Source organism: Wyeomyia smithii, chromosome 3 (genome assembly GCF_029784165.1).
Source record: "Wyeomyia smithii strain HCP4-BCI-WySm-NY-G18 chromosome 3, ASM2978416v1, whole genome shotgun sequence".
Taxonomy (NCBI): Eukaryota; Metazoa; Arthropoda; class Insecta; order Diptera; family Culicidae; genus Wyeomyia; species Wyeomyia smithii.
The window spans coordinates 235,191,863-235,211,547 of NC_073696.1; the positions used below are offsets into that span (position 1 = coordinate 235,191,863).

General features: G+C 37.4%; 1 protein-coding gene across 13 annotated transcripts in view; it reads right to left on the reverse strand.

The window, feature by feature from the left end:
• Window positions 1–4,591: 4,591 nt before the first annotated feature.
• The window catches only part of LOC129731323 (uncharacterized), a 39,088-nt gene continuing 23,994 nt past the window's right edge, over window positions 4,592–19,685 (reverse strand). For 7 of the 13 annotated variants that reach the window (XM_055691212.1, XM_055691206.1, XM_055691209.1 and 4 more), the window contains exons 2-3: window positions 8,590–8,734; window positions 4,592–8,152 (exon numbers count right to left, since the gene is read on the reverse strand). In XM_055691212.1, the coding sequence (XP_055547187.1) occupies window positions 6,707–8,152; window positions 8,590–8,619 (1,476 nt within the window). In that variant the 5' untranslated portion in view covers window positions 8,620–8,734 and the 3' untranslated portion in view covers window positions 4,592–6,706. Of the gene's footprint in view, window positions 8,153–8,589; window positions 8,735–8,872; window positions 9,358–19,685 lie in introns of those variants that run through there. The other 6 variants (XM_055691205.1, XM_055691214.1, XM_055691216.1 and 3 more) reach the window with 3 other exon arrangements.

The following is a 19,685-nucleotide window of genomic DNA, read 5'->3' on the forward strand; positions in this document are numbered from 1 at the left end:
AAAATAACTAACGAATTTGTTATGTCCCTCAAATGTATTTAAATAACTTTATTTCTTCGAAAATACAGGACATATTTGCATTTGTTTTACGTAAACCATCCTTCTGTTCAACATAAGCAGCATATTCAACTTGTAAATGAAATAAAAAGTAATAAAATGCGCTCCTTATTATTTTGTTTTTATTTGCGATTGTTGTACATTCGAACATTTTGATTTAAGTACTAAAAATAGTTGGAAATCGATATGAACCTGATATGTAGAAGGTTCATTCAATAATTTAATAACTAACAGGTGAAAATTAAAGCACCTAGACCGAGTGCGTGTGAGTTATGAAGCAGAGCTACAATCAAGCTTTGCTCGAGATGCTGTGCGGGCTTTACCAAGTTCGAATAGGAATTTTGTAATATTTTTTGAAATATGAACTAGTGTTGTGAATTGATAATTGATGATTATGCTTCCTGAAACGACGGAAAGTATCAAAATAGTGTCTTGATCATTCTCTACTGTATTCTTTGGCTGAAGGCTTAGAAATATAAAACAATTTAAACTTCATATTAGAGGAAATATTCACCGAAACGTATGGTTTCTTTAAAACTGTGTAATGCGCTTTGGTTCTTAATCAAGATTTCTATATTTAAAGAGCAACACCTCGTAGAACACTTTACTTTTATTCTTGCTTCATTTTTCCAAAAGAAGTAAGTTAGTCTCCTGGTTTGCGCGTGTGGACAGTACACGTGTGAAAAAATATCAAATGTGAGAACGAAACAAACAAAGCCAAGTAATTTCAACTGTTGCAATAAAAAAATTTCACCGCATGTTCTTTTAAAACTATAAAAAGAAATAGAAAATCAGTTTAGACTACTGATCAGTTATCACTTGAACCCTTTTTGTATCCTTGGCTACACCGGTGTTGTTAAACAGAGCATTATTTTGCTGCTTCATTTCATTGAATTTCGTTAAATTTCATTTCGTTAAATTCAAGACATTTAATTTTAAAAACAACACAAATATATAGTCACCCATTCACCCGCAAACGTCGTTAGCGCTCACTGTGCGCTAGCTCAACGTGTAATATACATAGCAAGGAGAATCAGAGTACAAGGAGGCGAAGATGCCACAAAGCAAAAAAGCAAGCAAAAATGGATCGGGGCTACACCGCGCGCTCCATGTAACTTTATAAAAACACCAACGAAGAGATACCGTGCTGGATCGAAATCCGTACACCTAAGCACATGATAATCTTCGACGGTCAATATAAAATCAATAAATCACATATTGCTTCAAACTGACATGTTTAATTAGAGGTCTACTTATATTTTATCACTATTTTCAAGCAAAATGATCAAAATCAGTCCGAAACTCGGAAGAATCATGTTTAAACAGAACATGTTTTGAATCGAAATCCGTACACAGTTTTTATTCTGAATCAAAACCCGTACACATTTGAATCGGAATCCGCACACACGCGATATGAACTGGATCAAAGTCCATACAACAATAAATCGAAATCCGTATAGATATAGGAGTACAAAAATGAACATCTCTTAATCATAATTTATCTTTAAATTTACGAATAAATATGTTTTGAGGATCAATTGGTTCCTAAAGTTTCACACGGTTTTTTAATTTTTTATATCAGCTGAAATGGTGCAATTTTTGTAGCGTTTCGTTGTGGCACCCCTTATCGTAGTAGCAGGAACGCCGGAACCTCTCTAAGCTTCCCGGTACGACTTTCTCTTGCGCATTTCAGTCACAGCTTCTTCGAAATTGATTGCCGTATATTTATACTTGTTTTCTTCCAAAATATGCAGCAAAGAAGAAGAAAGTTCAACAATATATGCATGATACACACGCTGTACGGATTTCGATTCAAGCAATTAACAAGAATCAAAATCCGTACGGCACAGTTTTTGTTGAATAAATACTATTTACACTATTTACCAGACAATATACAGCTCGAAAATGACAAAGACTTACCTTTTCCATCAATTTCAAAAAGATTCACAAAGTAAAACACTTATATTCACTTGAAAATCGTTTTTATCTGAAGAACGTTTCCTTAGTGAATTCTCTAACGATACAACGAAATGACAACTGAAACCGATACACGATTGATTTTTCATTTTTAATATTTTTATTTCATGGCCTACTGGCGCATAGTTTGATTTAACAGAAGGCCAACAGCTCAACAAATATGTGCATGTAACTATCATATGAATTTTCATTTTTATAATGCTTAAAACTGAAGAAAAACATCAAGGTGTACGGATTTCGATACTGTACGGGTTTCGGTCCACCACGGTATCACCTGTTTGGTGCTATTCTCTTTTTCTTCACAAGCCGAGTCGGCGACCGAAGCAGCTAGCTCGAGTGCGTGTTACCTAGCAAGCAAGAGCTCAATTTGCGTTCCGCTCCTAGTGCGGTGCGTGCTTTACCAAGTCATAGCGTAAAATACTATGCGTTGAGACATAGTTCCTCCATTTTGCTATTAACTGGACGATTTTTGTTCACGGAAAATCGCGTTCCGAAGTTGCGTTTCTATACGATTGAATAAGAATTTTCTTGATAAAGCTGATCAGATACTCCATCTTCTTTGCAGAGTTGATAATAGTAGAAATGCAGAATCAATCCACATATTCTTGAGCCTTCTCTGGAAGCTTGTTGAAGTGTTTTAGAACGACGGCAATACGATAAGAATTTGTTGAAAGGTATGACTGAATAATCTTGATAGCTATGAGTTGCCTGGTGTGAAACCTAATTTCTGGTCTTTTTTCACTGGGATTTTCGTCTTTTCCTAGCTTTTCGCGCCAGAGTGGTAACCTATTAAGCGAGCACCAGAAAACTTCAACTTATTTTACATGGTAATTGACTTATTTTTCCTTTATTTTGGTCTTCATACTCTTTAGACAGGGGAGATTTTAAACAAAAAACAACATTTGAATTTTTTGGACAAAAGAATGCACAGAAAAATAACTTCTTCAACTATCCTTTTGAGATAAACTGTTAATCATCGTCGACATCATTGCAGTTCTCCCTCGGTTGTACTCGAATATAAATCGTATTACGCTGCACTGACTGATCATTAGTGACCAGTGCACTGCTCCAAATGGATGGTGGCGATACTGTTGCATGTACTAGCATGTTTACCTTCAGGATATCAGGATTACTTACATTCTAACAATTGATTGAGAGAGGATATTGTCACGAACTGTTTGTAAAAGCTTTACTTTCAAGATACCAAAATAGTTCAGTCTCAATAAAGCAAACATTAGTAGACCTGTTGGGGCGGGAAGGTTACTGATATAGAGTATGTCACAGTATATGGTTACAGTCTTCTCATGACGTTTGTGCAAGGCGTGATTGGTTTTTTTTTTATATTCTCGCTTATTTTCCGTCGGTCTATTTCCGCCACTGTTGTGGCCAATCACACTTCACGACTTCACACCCAGGACCCTAACTCACGACCCGTTTATTAACGGACCGGCGCCAACGGCTTTACTTCCTCATGCGATGGAAGGCGTGATCCCAGAGATTTTTCCCCTCAGAAAATCTCCCGGTGTCGGCTAGGATTGAATCTAGACCAGTTGGGTTGGTTGTGAGTGGATCACGCCACCTCACAACCATCGACACCTATGTCGGCGGTGGGATTCGAACCCAGGCGTCGAGCGTGGCTGGCGGAGACGTTACCAACCACACTAGGCCCCCGCGGCGTGATTGGTTTATTGTTTGCGGTAATTCGGCCTTGAACTTTTTCAATTATTTTCACCGCTTAACAATAAAATAACGATTGTAACTAAAGTATCATAAAATTGTTTAATACTTTGTCTTTCCATCGTTATTGTAATCCATTATGAGTGTACAACGGTTATTACCGTTCAAGATCTGACCGTAAATTAGGCCGGTGTCATTTTCACCAGAGTCTGTTTATAATATAGAGTCGCGCAAAGTTGAAACCAAAGAAACCAATCTAACGTCAAACAAGGGTACCAATCGAGCAATGTACATAAACAAAGTGATAATGTCAGGAGTGGATGAAAAGTGTTGTAATTGAGCGTGATATAGAATATGAGTTTTTTCGAAATTTCATATATGTAATCCAGCATAAATCTGTAAACTGGTTCAGGGGCATTTAACAAAGCATCACCGGTGCAATCTTTTAAAACTGTATGCCTTGTGAAGAATTTGAAAAGAAAAAGATATTCGCTTTTAAATGGTGAAAAACAATACTGTGTAGTTCTTGGCAACAAACGGTACAAAAACTGTATTGCCGGAACGATAGATTTTCTCTTTGCGCGACGCTATATAAACATAGACTTTGATTTTTACAATTACAGAATGTACCTCAGGATAGAAAACAGAGACGTAGTCCTACGTCAAAGAAGTAGATCAGCTCCATTGAAATGGTGTTGGAATCCACGGACATATTATTATTTGTCAGATTCTGACGAAGATTGCTTTTACGGACTAGACAAAATTGAGAGATTGGGAATACGTTTGTTCACTCACAGACTGAATGAGGTCAAGCGTTACACACACTTAACCTTACTTCAAAACTACGAAGTCGGACGCTCAGTATTAATTACTCATCGGCTTGCTTTACTTGCGTGTAAATATTTTTATTCATTTAGGTATCCTTCAAGTGTAATTTTAAAGTTCGTAATCGCGTCATAGTGCCAAATGTTCTTCAGTTACCAGCAATCGTGGTAGTCAATTTCTCGGTTGTGTTGCACTAATCACTATTTCAGTTTTTCTGTTCAGTATTCCTAAACTTCGTCAAAGCATCCTTGTAATATTGTTTTTTTTTTTTGTTATCGTACTGATAAAAATGGTCAATGAATTACATTTTACTCTACCCTATGTTATTTGCTATTTACAAAGTGTGTTTTCTACCAGGGCTTTGTCCGGTTTTCACTCAATTTTTTGTTTGTTTTTCTTCTATTATACATTCTAAAACTGCCAGTTTTCATATCTTAACTCCGTGTTACCAGTTTTTTTGCAATCATAAGAACTATAACTTTCTCACCATCTGCCTTTTATTTTCTCTTTGTTTGTATTACTTTAAAGAACATACTATTTTTTGTAGTCGTATTAGTAATAGTTTTAGTAATAATTTTATTACATGTAATCTTCGATTATCGCTTACCGTGTCAGTGCTGCAGTCACAACAGGAGGCAGTTGCTTATCCATATGTATTTTTTTCATATTAGTATTTATCCATCGAGTGAAAATGGAACGACTTCAAAATTGCATTAAACGGCACTGTCGAATCATATATGCCTGTTAACTGAAGATTTTACTTTAACTTCAAAACACGCATTTATTTTATTTTAACTTGCGGCTGTGCTCGACATTGTTGAATCTAGAGCTTCACGGGTACTGTGGAGCATAGAACGTTGATGAATTCTCCTTTCAACCGAACGAGAAGAATCTATTATAACTGATAATGTTATTGAGAAAGCGATATGGGATATAGTAGTAATTGTTAATTGAATTAAGACTAACATTTTGCATAGTTTCGTTTGGAAAAATCAAACTTCACTAGTGTTCTACTTTTATTTTACCTTACGGTGTTAGTTCAAGTATTGTTGGTTCAACAGTCGTAACAGAGTGGATCGCCAGATGAAAGGTGGCAGAGGATGGGTAAAGTGAAACCTTCATGTTTGTTCTAGATCTGGTTTATTTTTGCTCTGTTTAAATCTCCAAAACACAGGCTACAGCCGTCAGAGAATGGATCGATATCACCGAGAATGTTTTCAAAAACTTTCCAATTTTTAGAAGGTTAATATACGAAACATTTGATAAACATGTTATAACCTGATCTCTTGATATAGAGTTTTCTTTTAAATAATTAAATAGATTCAAATAGGTTCAGTCATTTTTTTTGGCACAGGAAGATGAATTTTGAAGGTGCTCTTATTGTAAATTGGAAATTACTCAATGAATATTGACAAATATCAAGAACAGTGATGAATTTGCTATCACAGCTACGTAATGTGGAAGCAATTTCGAAATCGTTGTAGACGATATCTCAGGTAATATTTTATAAGTAATTTTTAGATTTAAGATTGTAAAGAAGAAAAACGAACCTCATACGTAGCCTGATGACCCGATTTAGATTCGTGCTTCAAATATATGTTCTCTGAGGCTGTTACCTGTACTGCAATCAAAGGGACAATTACCAAAACCGTTCATTTTTCAGACGTTTTTCTTTGTTTTTCTTTGTTTTTCTGCCTCGATTTTTGTATATTCCACTGATAAACTTTATTGTTGTGAATAGTTTAGTTTGGCATACACATTAATTAAAAATTATCTACAATACGAGATAGCGCATCAAACTTTCATATTTATCTTATGCTTCTGCTTGCTTGTTGTGTACGTGTGTGTGAGTGAGTGTCAAATAGAATACCTATCATAAGCTCCGCACGATACCGATGTTTTACATGACCCCCCTCCATCACCGGCCACGACCCCCACTGGGGACCAGGGGCTTTCAGGAAGAAAACGGAAATCGTCAACAGAGTTAAAATATTTTTCTTACGTACCAATAATGCTAAATTTCAAGCGAAAAGTAAACATTTTTAGCTCTACAATCGTGCAAAATCCGACTTAGCGCGATCCATCGATAAGATTCCTACCAACAAGGGGGGTTTTTCCTATTTCGCAAACTCTACCTTACACGGATGCGTACGCGTGTACGCAACCATACTTACTCTACTTCCTGTTTCTGCAGGTTTATGAGCGCTCCGACAATCACCACGACGTCGTCTAGTAGCTCCAGTAGCTCCAACGTTTTACTGTCTACGCATGCCGTTGGCGAAAGGATCAGGTGTCCCTGAAAACTTTCCAGCACACTCTCGATGTAGCTTTTCAGTTTAAATGTCCGGCTTTTGCTGATCTTTTCCGATACGATCTCCTCGAAGTTATCGTCCTCGTTGCTGGTGGTTAACGTCCGTTCCAAGTCGGAGTCATCCCCGATGCCGGTTGTCGTTCCAGCACCGTTGTTGTTTTCGTGGTCGTGACCGTTGGTAAGACGATCCTCAAAATTATGGAAATTTTTGCCAGCAATCAGATTCGTGTTGGTTTTGAACTTGGTTAGAAAGCCGGATTGTGCCAGGACGGCTTCGTCATCCGTCCGAATGCCGAAGCCTCGTGATACGAAACACACGCAGCCGTCCAGTGTGGAAGCGATTAGATATTTTAGCTTGTGACACTGGTCTAGCTCGCAGTACGATGTTTCGCTTTGCGCCTGGGAAAGATGCTTAACAGCGTTCTGTCGCACCTTAACCACCAGATAGTTGAGGATGAGATGGATTTTGTTGAAGTGCTGCCGCAGGTTGATCGGAACGTTCAGTTTCATCGTGATATCGTCCGGCCAGACGATGAAATTTCGCAAACAGTCTGCTATTTTAGGCACACTTGTACGGAACAGCACTTCCACCTCACTATCAGTCAGTCCAAAAACACTCGCTAACCGAGCGTTGTGTTCGTTTAATTTGATTTTTCGCAGCGTCAGGATGATGTCCCGCTGATTAAGTTCGAAACTCTGCGCCAATGAATTGACCAGAAATATTCGGTTGCGCCTCAGTCCCAAGAACAGTGTGGGAAACTCGTGCACCATTTGCAATTTAACCTTGGTGGATGTGTTTGTGTTGGTCTGCTTGCCGACCATTTTTCGTTTTACGTTTTTCCGCCCTATCCTGTCGTCCGAGTCAGATTCCTCCGTGACCAATACTGTCGTTGTTGTTCCCTTGGCCTTTAAAACGGACATGTCTAACCGTTGCGAAGGGTGGGACACGATCATCCCGTCGTCTGCCGTTTGATCCATTTCCGTCTCCGATTCGGTGGCGGATGTGTCTAGCTCTGGTTCCTCCTCCTGTTCCTCTGGCTCAGTCTCCTCGGCAGGAAGAGACTCGATGCGGGGTCGCTTAGCCAGCGGTTGCCGCTGTTGCTGCTGCTGCAGCTGAAGCAGCTGCTGAGGAGTAATTTTGTTTTTCAGGCTTATTTGCTGTTTTTGCTGTTGCAGCAACAAAGGCTTCTGGTCCGGGGGCGATTCTGCTTCCGGGAACGGCTCTTGCTTCACTGAAACACCGGCCAATCGTGTCGTCCCTTTCTCTGGTGAACTGTTGCGGTTGTTAAATTTCATAATACCGGCCTAAAATGAAGGGAAGAAATAGAATTAGTAGAAGGAAAATAATTCTACGCTAGTGTTGCACGCGGGGAACACTTGGCCATTTGACTAGCTGTCTGTTAGATCATTGGTACATTTAACTAGATTGTTCAACTAGATAAGTGAGATAACAGTTTTGTCCACCAGATGGATGGTCAACTAAGCGCCAATTAAGCCCAATGACAAAGTGTCCCACCACGGCCAAACCTAGAATAAGACTAGTATGAAAGCATTAAAACAAATCATTGATTTGGAAGGTTTCGTGCCAATTGTCTATCAATTTTTGTACAGTTAGCGGACAGAACGATTAGCACTTCTTTAGGCGTCGAATTTTGGTGATGGTCTGGTGCTTGTTAGAACAGAATGCTATGCTCGGAAACTTGTGCTATACAAATTCAACAGTAAATCAACCACTAGTGCACCTTCGGTTTGTCTTCACCGTTCATCTGCATTTGGCTTGTTCCTTTGTATCACTTTAATACGATGCTGTTCGATGTTCCCACTGGTTCTTCAAACGTTCAATTAAATTCATTGAAGGCCATGAAACTGTTAATCACCATCTGTATGCTGTAATCAACGAATGCACAAAGATCAGTCACGCAGCGTTATGGTGCACACCGTTTGTCGTAATTGATCTCATTTGCTGATTGATGCTTCTCTTCTCAACTCAACACACACACTCTTTCTCGCTCAGCGTATACTCACTAGCCAACAACTGCATCGAGCGACCTAATCAACAACAAACTAAACGCCAAACTCGCAACACCTGCTAGCCTCGACCTCCTCTGTGATAACGATCCAAGCGCCAAAATGATAAACGAACGCACTGGAAGACCTTCGGACGCTATCGAATCGACGATCCAAGTTGAACCACGCGACCAATTAGAATCCAGCCTGATACGACACGAGCAAAGTGCGAACTGCAAACAATTCCGTATTCCGTACAATTGCAAACTAATGACGAAACTCTACTCAGTCAAACAACCAACAACAACACAGTTCTGTTGACGCCATAAACGGAATAACTATCTCGACGTAGTTTTTTTCTCAGCAGTTGGTGAGAGCTGGGGGCTGTTTCTGCGCTTTGCGCGTTAAGGCGCCAAAGTAAACCAGGCAGGCGAACGCGACCCGGAGCAAAGTGCGAATGAATCACGCACCAATCCGGCACTAGGATGACCAAACAGAGGGTTGATAGCGAGATAAATTACTTCGCCCAGGGATGCCAGATACGCCGGATAGTACACAAGTTGCCTACAATATATATATATATATATATATATATATATATATATATATATATATATATATATATATATATATATATATATATATATATATATATATATATATATATATATATATATATATATATATATATATATATATATATATATATATATATATATACATACATATATAAATATATATATATATATATATATATATATATATATATATATATATATATATATATATATATATATATATATATATATATATATATATATATATATATATATATATATATATTTATATTTTCAAATCTTGTTTGAAACCAAAATTTTCCCAACTTTGACCCTTTCCACCGGAATAAGGGATCTAATTTTTTGCAAAATTAGATTTTTCATGTCCTTATTCGAACGTAGATGACGTTTTCCATAATTAAAATTACCAAATTTCACATTTCGTGAAGGCGGAAAGGAAATCACCATGGATGTTACATTAGATTTTTAAAGATAATAACTGTCTTCCAGATGGTCTAGTCGAGTCCAGTCGAGTCGACTTTGAGTTCCGATACGGAATGCAGCAGTGAGGCTTTGCTTTGCCTTCAACTGTTCAACTACCCAAATGACAACTTTGTTGATTTATAATCTATTAAGCTATTATTAAACTGGTTTCGACTTAACTAAAGTTTAATAAACTGTAACTCAACCAAATTGTTTGTTGGGTATATAACGGATAGCATTCATGTAAAACAATTCTGTAATAGTTATTATCATTGTTACTTCACTGCTTAGTAATCAATTCGATGAAAACTTCTCAAGATCAACTTAAAAAACAAATCTCGATTTCTTTGTATTTTTTGCACAAAATCATAAGTACATTTTTTACGAAAACCTAAAAATGTTAGCTAAATATTGATGATTGTTCGAACTTATTAATTTACTATTACACATTCACAGAAAAAAATATATGAAAAAATTACAAAAACAAAATGTGCGATGGAGTGAGATCAAAAATATTTAGTCATTCTTTTCCGTTCTTAAAAAAAATCCGAAAAACTTGTGAATTCTCATATGAAAACTATGGAAAATTTTCGTTCGAATTGGATTAATTTTGATTATGGAACAAATGACGTTCAAAAATAAAACTTCCTCATGTTGTAAAAAGTTAGTGTTGTTTATTCTTATCAAGATGAAAACAATCGGAGCTTGGAGTGCCAAAAAAACTCAAAAAAAAAATCATAGAAAGAAACTAAGAAATAATTGTTGCACTTTATTAGCATCTTATTTTCATATCCGGATATGTTACAGTATTACAAGATGATATTTGATTATACACGATTTTCAAGCGGATTCCGAAATTCACGCGGTTTTTTACGCAGATTCCGGAATTTACGCGGTTTTTTATGCGGATTCTGGAATTTACGCGGTATTTTTTTCTTACACGGATTTTGGAATTTCTTCACTCGAAATGCGGAATTTACGCGCCTTTTTTTCACGCGGCTTCCGCAATTTACTCGTTTTTTTTTACGCGGATTCCGGAATTTACACGTTTTTTTACGCGGATTCCGGAAATTACGCGGTTTCTTTCTATGGGCACGTATCCCCCGCGTAGTGTATTTTGGAATGAATGGAAAAAGACCATGTTTCTCTTGGTTTTCTCTTCTGAAACGTTGAAATTGCATATGTGTATGCGAAAGGCTGCCGCTTCCGACGGTGGGTCGACGGCCGGCTCGGACACAATGTTTTTGAAGTTCTACGTCATCACTGTTAACAAAAGAGAAGTCCTTTTACCCTGAAACTCAAACCATCTCCGTACCTTTCTATATTCCATTGGGTGTGTGCGACATGCAAACCGTCGCAGCCGCTGCATCTAGTAGCGAATTTCTTTATTCCACTGTGTGCGGGCAAAACTGCCGAGGAATAATGAACGTCATCACCATTTAAGACGCAAGTAAAAAAGAGATGCCAGATAATTGTTAACGAACTTAGCACGTGCGGTGGTGGGTTTGATGCTGACAAATTTTACAGTGCGCTTCGGGCAGCACGGCAGGTCAAAACTGGGTCAAAATCGAGCGAATAAAGAACGGTTTTGACAGCAGACAGTGCACTTTCAGGTCAAAACGAGGTGAGCTGGTGGAATAAAGAAATTCGCTATAGGTCTGCTCGTTTGTCTCGAGTGCAAAATTCACTAGTCGCGACCAGGGTTGCTACATTTATATCTGTATTTTTCTTTGAAAATATCTGTATATCTGTATCTCTGACCAAAAAATCTGTATCGAGCAAACTCAGAATGTTGGACGAAAAAATTTTTACTTGCAGAACATATTTAAACAAATTCATTCTTCTTTACATTATGTTTATACAGGTTTTTGTTAAATTTATTTTTTAAAGTTTTCGTTAATTTTATATTATGTCGAATTCGTTTTTACGGCAGGCAATGGTGTGCGTAATACCAGAGGTAGCTGTCACTTTGTTTTGTTCTGGTCATTTTCGTCATTGTTCTTTTGTCGCGTTTGTGCTATTGTACGAATAATTTAAAATGATTTATCATCGGATTCGGACGATGATGATTCCAAAAGCTTAAAAATTTCCTCCATTTCGCAATTGTTATGACAAAATAAAATCCAACCTGATGTTTGACACGCGAAGAACGATAATCAAAGCAAACCGATTTTGACACATTTCTTTTTTGATTTTGACACATACGTTTGAATGTGTTGGTTTCTTCAAAGCTGCACTCTGTTTCTTTCGTGGACTGTCCGGAACAGAAAAAGGGTAGTCCGGGATAATCCGGAAAATGAAAAAAAAAGTGTAGCTACACCGCAAAAACGAGAACGAATACCTACATAATCCTGATGTTGTTTTTAACAAAACTTTGAAAATCGTATAATCGAATTCTACCCTTGAAATTGATTTCAGTTCGTCGGTATAACAAAAAAAAATTTGTATTTTTGGCAATATTCTGTAATTCTGAAATACAGATTCTTTATTGCTTTTTCAGTTCAAAAGTCTGTAAAATACAGAAAAATCTGTATATGTGGCATCCCTGGTCGCGACATTATTATCATCGGGTTTGACTACAAAGCTTAAGCGGCATCCATAAATTATGTAACGGGAAAGGGAGGTATCCTTGAGCGTTACGGTTTGTTACATGGGGGCGGGGGAAAGGTAAGACCAGCGTTAAGTAACAAAAGCTCTCTGGGGAGACTCTCTAAGCTTGAGCATTTTTTATTAAGCAAATTCTTCTACTGCGTTACGTAATTTTCAATGGGAACAGGCGCTGATGGTACGTTTCTTTACATAAGGGGGGTAGGGGTCCAAAAATTGTTTTTTTGCCTTACGTAATTTATGGATGTCGCTTTATTAAAAACGTTTATTACATTTGTAATCATCTCTCTTGCGATTGGCAGCCTGCGTGTTGTAGTTACAGATTTTAATAGTACAGAATTCAGTTAATTCTAAGGCCATGAGAGAGAAAATGTTATAGTCCTCCACCAGTGAATTCTACCTGCCTTTGAAGTCCCTAAATGATATTAAGACATTTGGCACCAAAAACTTTTGAAATCGATATTTTCATGAATAATTGTGCAATTTTTCATCGGTCAAAAAGTTGAAACTTTAACCGCTTTGAGGCACTTGTTCCTGAAGTTCGATTGAGCTGAAATTTTCCATGGGGATTTTTTCGAGAAGACGTGTACTTTGAGCTCTACCGTTAAACGGAATTAAAAAAAAACGATTTGCATTGACACCCTAATGTACCCCGATATAGTGCGATAGAACGTAGTCCTACGTCAATAATATAAGCCCCCAACAAGGCTGTTCCTAAACCACGTGGTCATATTTTGATCACTTTTTATTATGTCAGGAAAAATAGACCACATGGTCATTTCATTAACCCCCACACCCACGTGCGTGGTCTTTCGTGGTCTTTCGACAACCCCTCCCCCCCTCGTCCCCCTCTTTATGACCACATGGTTTAGGAACGGCACCTTACTTGGTTTATATTTTGATGTAGACCTACGTTTCTCAGGAAGTTCGGCTACACAGGGATGTGAAATGAAAAATTAGAAACGGAAAAAGTAAAAAACATGTCCAATTTCAAATGCTAATAGGTCGACTAGTTTTCAATGGACTTCCTTCGTTCTTGCAGCAACCGATTGGAATATCTTCTATGCATCCGTAAATGTAGATAATTGTAATCTTATTATGCGAGCTATTAGAAGCAAAGCCTAGGTGCTACATTCCGTATCGGAACTCGACCTTCTGTTTATTATACACAGTCTTCGCAGCCGACTGTTAAGTGTACAGGACAATTGCGGGGCTAGTGCTACGATCCTACTGACACTAACAGTCTCTCCTGAGCCGGAACCCGAACCTACGACGACTGGCTTGTTAGGCCAGCATCGTACCTCGAGACCATCTGGAAGATCTTATTCAAGCTATCATATTGTTAAAACGCAAGCTTCGACCTCTGATTGGTCACTCAATGCTTACTTTCCCAAGCACGGTCGATAGAATTAAAGACCTAGTTAATCGGGAATGTAATATTTAGCCTTTATAAGAGCCTACTTCAGCTAGTTATATTAGCTTTGGACAGCGACTAGCAGCAGCAGCAGTGGCAGCGGGTATCAACTGTAATAGTGGCAGGACAGCTGGTGCAGCTGCCTTTGTGCGGTAGCGGGCAACATCAATAGTAGATATATCAATCAGCATTTCCTCCAATGAAAAGTTACCTCATTTTGAGAACACACTAGTGTTCTGGAATGCTGGCATTCGGAATATATGAGCCGTCCAATTTTTATTCCCACTGTCAGGGATAGCACAAGCATCGTATCCGATATTGAATTAAACAAAAAAAATTGTCCTTTCGATGATAACTTAAATACCTAAATTGATACCTCGTTCAATCATTTTAAAAATTGAATTTTATTTCCATGCCTCATAACGTACTGAATTTTTATTTCTTTCAGCAATACGAGACACCCAACAGCTTTCGATTTCTGCTTTCATACAGCACTTGAACGCATGGTCAAACATTGAATATTATCAAACCTTAACCCTCTTGTGCCCAAGTTATTTTTCAGACGGACCTCGGTAAAATCACTTTGAATCTTTATTAACATTTTTCAAGCATTTATTGGAACTCTTTAAAGGTTCAACTGAAGCGTGTCTAAAGGTAGCACTGGGCACTAGAGGGTTAATTATGCAAGCAGCTATACTACTAAAAATGGTCAATCCTCGTTAAAACACAGATTTCGATTCATCAGATTGGTCGTTTAATGATTGCTTTCCCCAACACGCTCGACAGAGTTATAGATCTAGTGAATCAGGAATATACTACAGGTCGGACTCGATTATCCGGAATATCAAAAATAAAAAATCACTCCGGATGGGGAACTGCGTAGCCGCAAGGTTACAGAGTCCGCTTTGTCAAGCGGATGGTCGTGGATTCGAATCTTAGTAGAACCAGGCCATCCGATGTCAAAAAAAGGACTTAAGCATGGGTTTATTCTCAGGCTCCCCACCAGTTACCCTTCCTTTACGCTGAAATCCACAAACACCTTTGCGTGACTTTCTCTTAACAAAAAATAAGTCCCTCTTATCAATAAAACTGGCCAGAAGGACGCACGACGAAACTTCTCCAGGGAATTATAATTGGTGATATTTGGCAAGAGGAACGAGTATCGGTATAGTAGACCAGTAAACGTGTTAGGAAGAGTAGCACATTACACACAAGCACTGATGAACAATAATAATGAGCATGCCACTTCTCAATAGAGGTATTGCTATTAACAGAAGTGCGGGATACAGCAGACACCCGGGCATATCTCACAATAGATCTACGATTCTGGTCGCAGTGAGGAGGCCCATACAGGAAAAAAATCACTCCAGATAATAGAATTTTCCGGATAATCGAATCACAAAAAAATCATTCAAATTGGCGATTGATGAACATAAAATAGTTCCTTTTGTTAGTGTACTTGTATGATGCAGTAGAGTAGCCAGAAATTATTATTTCTGAGAAGAAAATTTTTTAAAGAAAATCTTGAGAAGCAAAAAAAAAATTAGATATTAATTATTACCAATTGATTAGCCCACGTTCCAAATATGCCGGAAGGTACATCAAATTTCAAAATAAAAATTTAAAACGAACACAAAGAAATAGAATTCCGGAGAATCGAGTCAAAAATTCCGGAAAATCGAATCCCGGATAATCGAGTCTCCTGATAACCGAGTCCGCCCTGTATTTGGCCTATAGAAAAGGCTGCTTCAATCTAAATAGTCATATTAATTCTGGACAGCGACTACAATTTTACTTAGCAGCAGCAGAAGGGGCAGCGGATACTAGCAGTGATAGTGACAGGGCAAACTGGTGCAGAAGCACTTCCTCTAATAAAAAAGCTGCTTTTGAGCGGTAGCGGGCAGCATCTTCCTCTAATGAAAAGTTGCCTTATTTTGACAACACACAAACGTTCTGGGACAATTAAAACATGTGAGTCGACAAATTTTCAGTGTGAAAACGCTTGCCACTGAGCACTGAGATGCAATCAGCGTTATATCCGATATTAAATTGAGCAACAAAATGTCCTTTTTAGGACGAATTAAATACCTAATTGAACAGGTAGTAACAGCCTCAGCGGTAGGGTAGGCTGACACCTCCTACAGTGAAAAGCTCTGCCGTATTTTGGTAACACACTTTTTTTTGTGGATGTTGACAATCAATTTGTTGGCTGTGTGTAGTTTTCAGTGCGAAAACAGCTTTCTACTAAGTTTCCCGCGTAACTTAATCTTCACTGTCGGGGCAGCACAGAGATATGATAAACATCACATCTGATATTAAATTAAAAAACAATGGTCCTAATAAGATCAACAAATAAATTCTTGAAGATTTATTTTTTTCTCGTTTTGCGCTGGAATTCAAAGTAAAATATTACTTCAATCTGCATGCACTTTGACTGTTGAAACTTGTTTGCGCTGCATAGTGTTGTTCTATTCCTGTTCCGTGATGTCGTATTTATATGTGCAGATTGAAATTCGACAGCAGTTGAACTCCGTTTTTGCACAATATTTTAAACATATTCAATACAAGTAATGTAACAAACAACCTTATGTAGCTCTCCGTCAACCTTACGGTCGTCGCTTTGCACATTACTCTTGAGATTTTTTTAAACGTATAAAATCAGTTTATTTTAAAGCAAGTCTAGATTAAATTTATGCACACAGTATGCAAAGTTGTTCGATTGGCCAGAGTCTCTACACAATCTCCATCTACTGTCAACATCCAACATTAATTTTTGATTTATTTATCGGGCTTTTTTTTGTTAAATAATCTTTAAAAAATGAATAAATATTTGCTTTTTGTCGCATTGATACTTAGAATGCTATTATTAGCCCACTAGATTTAACGAGGCTGACTATGCATTAGCCGTGAAATTATTATCAATTTAAAATTTTGTGCAGAGTCTAGTAATCGCTTGATTGATTTAACAAAAATCAACTAATTCGACAATGATTCGTGTGCAACACTTGATGATCTCAATTTTGAATATTTAATAACTTAGCTAATTTGTGTCAGATGCATTGCTGTAGCAAATTTGCAAATCACTGTTGGAGATGGAAACAGATTTTAAAACTGTTTCTCAGAAGCAATATATATTCTTATGTTTCTCATCCTGGCCGCCGTGTATGCATGCAGTAAAATTATTCAATTCTTAAGTCCGATTCAATTCTGTTTACTAGAGAAAATAATGTTAAAATTTTTCTCTACACGTACGGCTTGCCAAAATATTTCTGGCACCCCTTACAAAATACGAAATGACTAATCTTCGCTTCATAAGGTGTACTCAGGTGTCATATAAACAAAAAAAAAACTTAGCCTTTCGATAGCAAGACAATAGAGTAACCGTGATGTGGTATAAAAAGCAAAGATCCAAAATAAATATCTCTGATTAGTCACTCCTGACTTGCGTTTTTTTAGTGTAGAATTACATGTTGCATGAATTTCGTAATAACAATTCATTCCATGTAAGCTCTGATGTTGACGGTTTGTGGTGGCATAACAATTCCAAAGTGTCCACTTCTATTTAATTTTTTTTTCAGCAGAAACCAGCAGAAAAAATAGTTTTCTTCTGATTCATATAGGTAAGTAGCAGATACAAGAAAAAATGTTGAATTTAAATATCGTAACCATTGTATACATATATGATTCACGACTACGATACCCGGTAATCGGCCACATTTGAAACAGTCCGAGCCAGCCACTATCGCGAAAATCGTATCAAAAGAGAAGCGATGGTAGGAAATGACGGTTGGTTGATGTGATATCAACAACCGCAGCGAAATAGCATAACAAGGTTTCCTGCAGCAGCAATGAGCTATAACGGGAAACAAGAGAAAAGAAACATGGCATTCAGATTGCAGAAGAAAACTGATAAGTTCTGAAGGTTAGAAACAGATTTGATCGTCAGAATAATTTACTCATTGTTTCAACTGTCTGCAGTTATTGCGCGTTTTCTTATTCTACTGAACAATCGACACCTGTTCCGACACTTTCCATTGGAACGGCTTTCAACTTAATTTCTTTCTCAGGGTTTTGGTATTTGTGTGCGTCATAAGATCTCACCGGTGTTGGATGGAAAATGAAATTTAGGTTGACACACTAATTACCCGATCTTCAACAGCGGCTTGGCACACTTTTTTTGTGTTTCTATTTGACTGGTCATTTTTTACACTTGCGCATAATCGTCAAAGTTAGAGTCGGCAAGATTGAAAGCTGAACTTCGTTGAAAAAAAAAACTTTGGTAATACCTACAAGTAGTTCTCTGATGAAAACATCACTGATTGTAGACACGATATTATCAACATCAACAACAAATAAATATCGGAAACCTGATACTATGACAATCAATAACACAGTTTTTGGGACTATACAGAAAGAATCAATAAACAAAATGAAATCGCGAAGTTGAACGATGCTACGAGTGCGTCGTTTTAGGGTCAGAGTTACATGCAGCAGCCCACATCACACCATAATTGTGCAGGCTTTTTAGTTTCAGCATACATTTGGAATTCATCGAACCAAATTATTTTTAATTGCTTAATTTCTAATTTTAGGAAAGAAATGGTTAAGACATTAATGTCGACAGGTAATATTAATGTTCAATTGCGAAGCGGTGGGTTTTATAAGAAAAGATGCTAAGACAATTTCTTACATACATTTTCTGTACGATATAAAAACGTATATAACTCAAGACCAACGAATAGACAAAATCATTTAATAACATCGTCCATCAATTGGACTATTTTATGTTCAATTTTTTTGAATGCTTCAGGATTAGCCATCACTAAATGTAAAATAATCATTTTTTCAATAAAAAGGAATATTTTAAACTCAAGTAATCTATAGGCAAATATCGCCCAGTCCTTTGGATTCGACACAACACCCTTTCTCACACACAACATGCAGAATTCAGGTTTCTTGAAAACAGCATAAACTGGTAACTGGATGTGGATAAGTGTTCGGAAATCAACTTCAGACTCAATTTATATCCAAGATGGTGTCATTTTGAAACGTGGAATGGTGACTCTCGTTTTACTATCCAATATGGGTATTTTCACTTTGTGCGTTCTAAATACTATTTGAATTATAAGATAAGAAATGTAACGCAATATTTGTGTAGTGAGTTGTGCTAAAGAGGCAGTAAATTTTTTTTTATTATTTTATTAATTTTTATTTTAAACCCTGTAAACCCTGTAAAGCAACACCGAGAACGTTCAACTAGTTTTGACTAACTTTAAGGAGAATCCTCATTGAATCCAAAAATGGCCGACTTCGAGTCACCACTTCGAATCTTCAAAAGCACAAGACTCGGAAATACTCATTGCGTTCCCCATGAAAATTCTATTTTATGTTTGTTTTACCACATTAAACATAAAATAGCATTTTCACAGGAAACGCATTCACTATTTCCGAGTCTTGTGCTTTCGAAAATTCGAAGTGATGATTCGAAGTCGGCCATTTTTGGATTCAATGAGGTTTCACCTTAAAAGGAGGACTAGTAACAGTTCGACTGAAAAGGTTATAAGGTTGACGCCTAGATGGCGCCTCTTGCAAAAATCTACTTGACTATCACAAAGTACCATCCTTCATTGGATACGTATACAAATTTTACAGCAATCAGTTGATTGGTTCGAGAGTTACAGCATGGAGAGTGAAGCAACTTTTGTTATTGTGAAAAAATGAAACAATCCGAATTTCGTTTAAAGCATTGCTTTTTGATGAAAAAATTCAG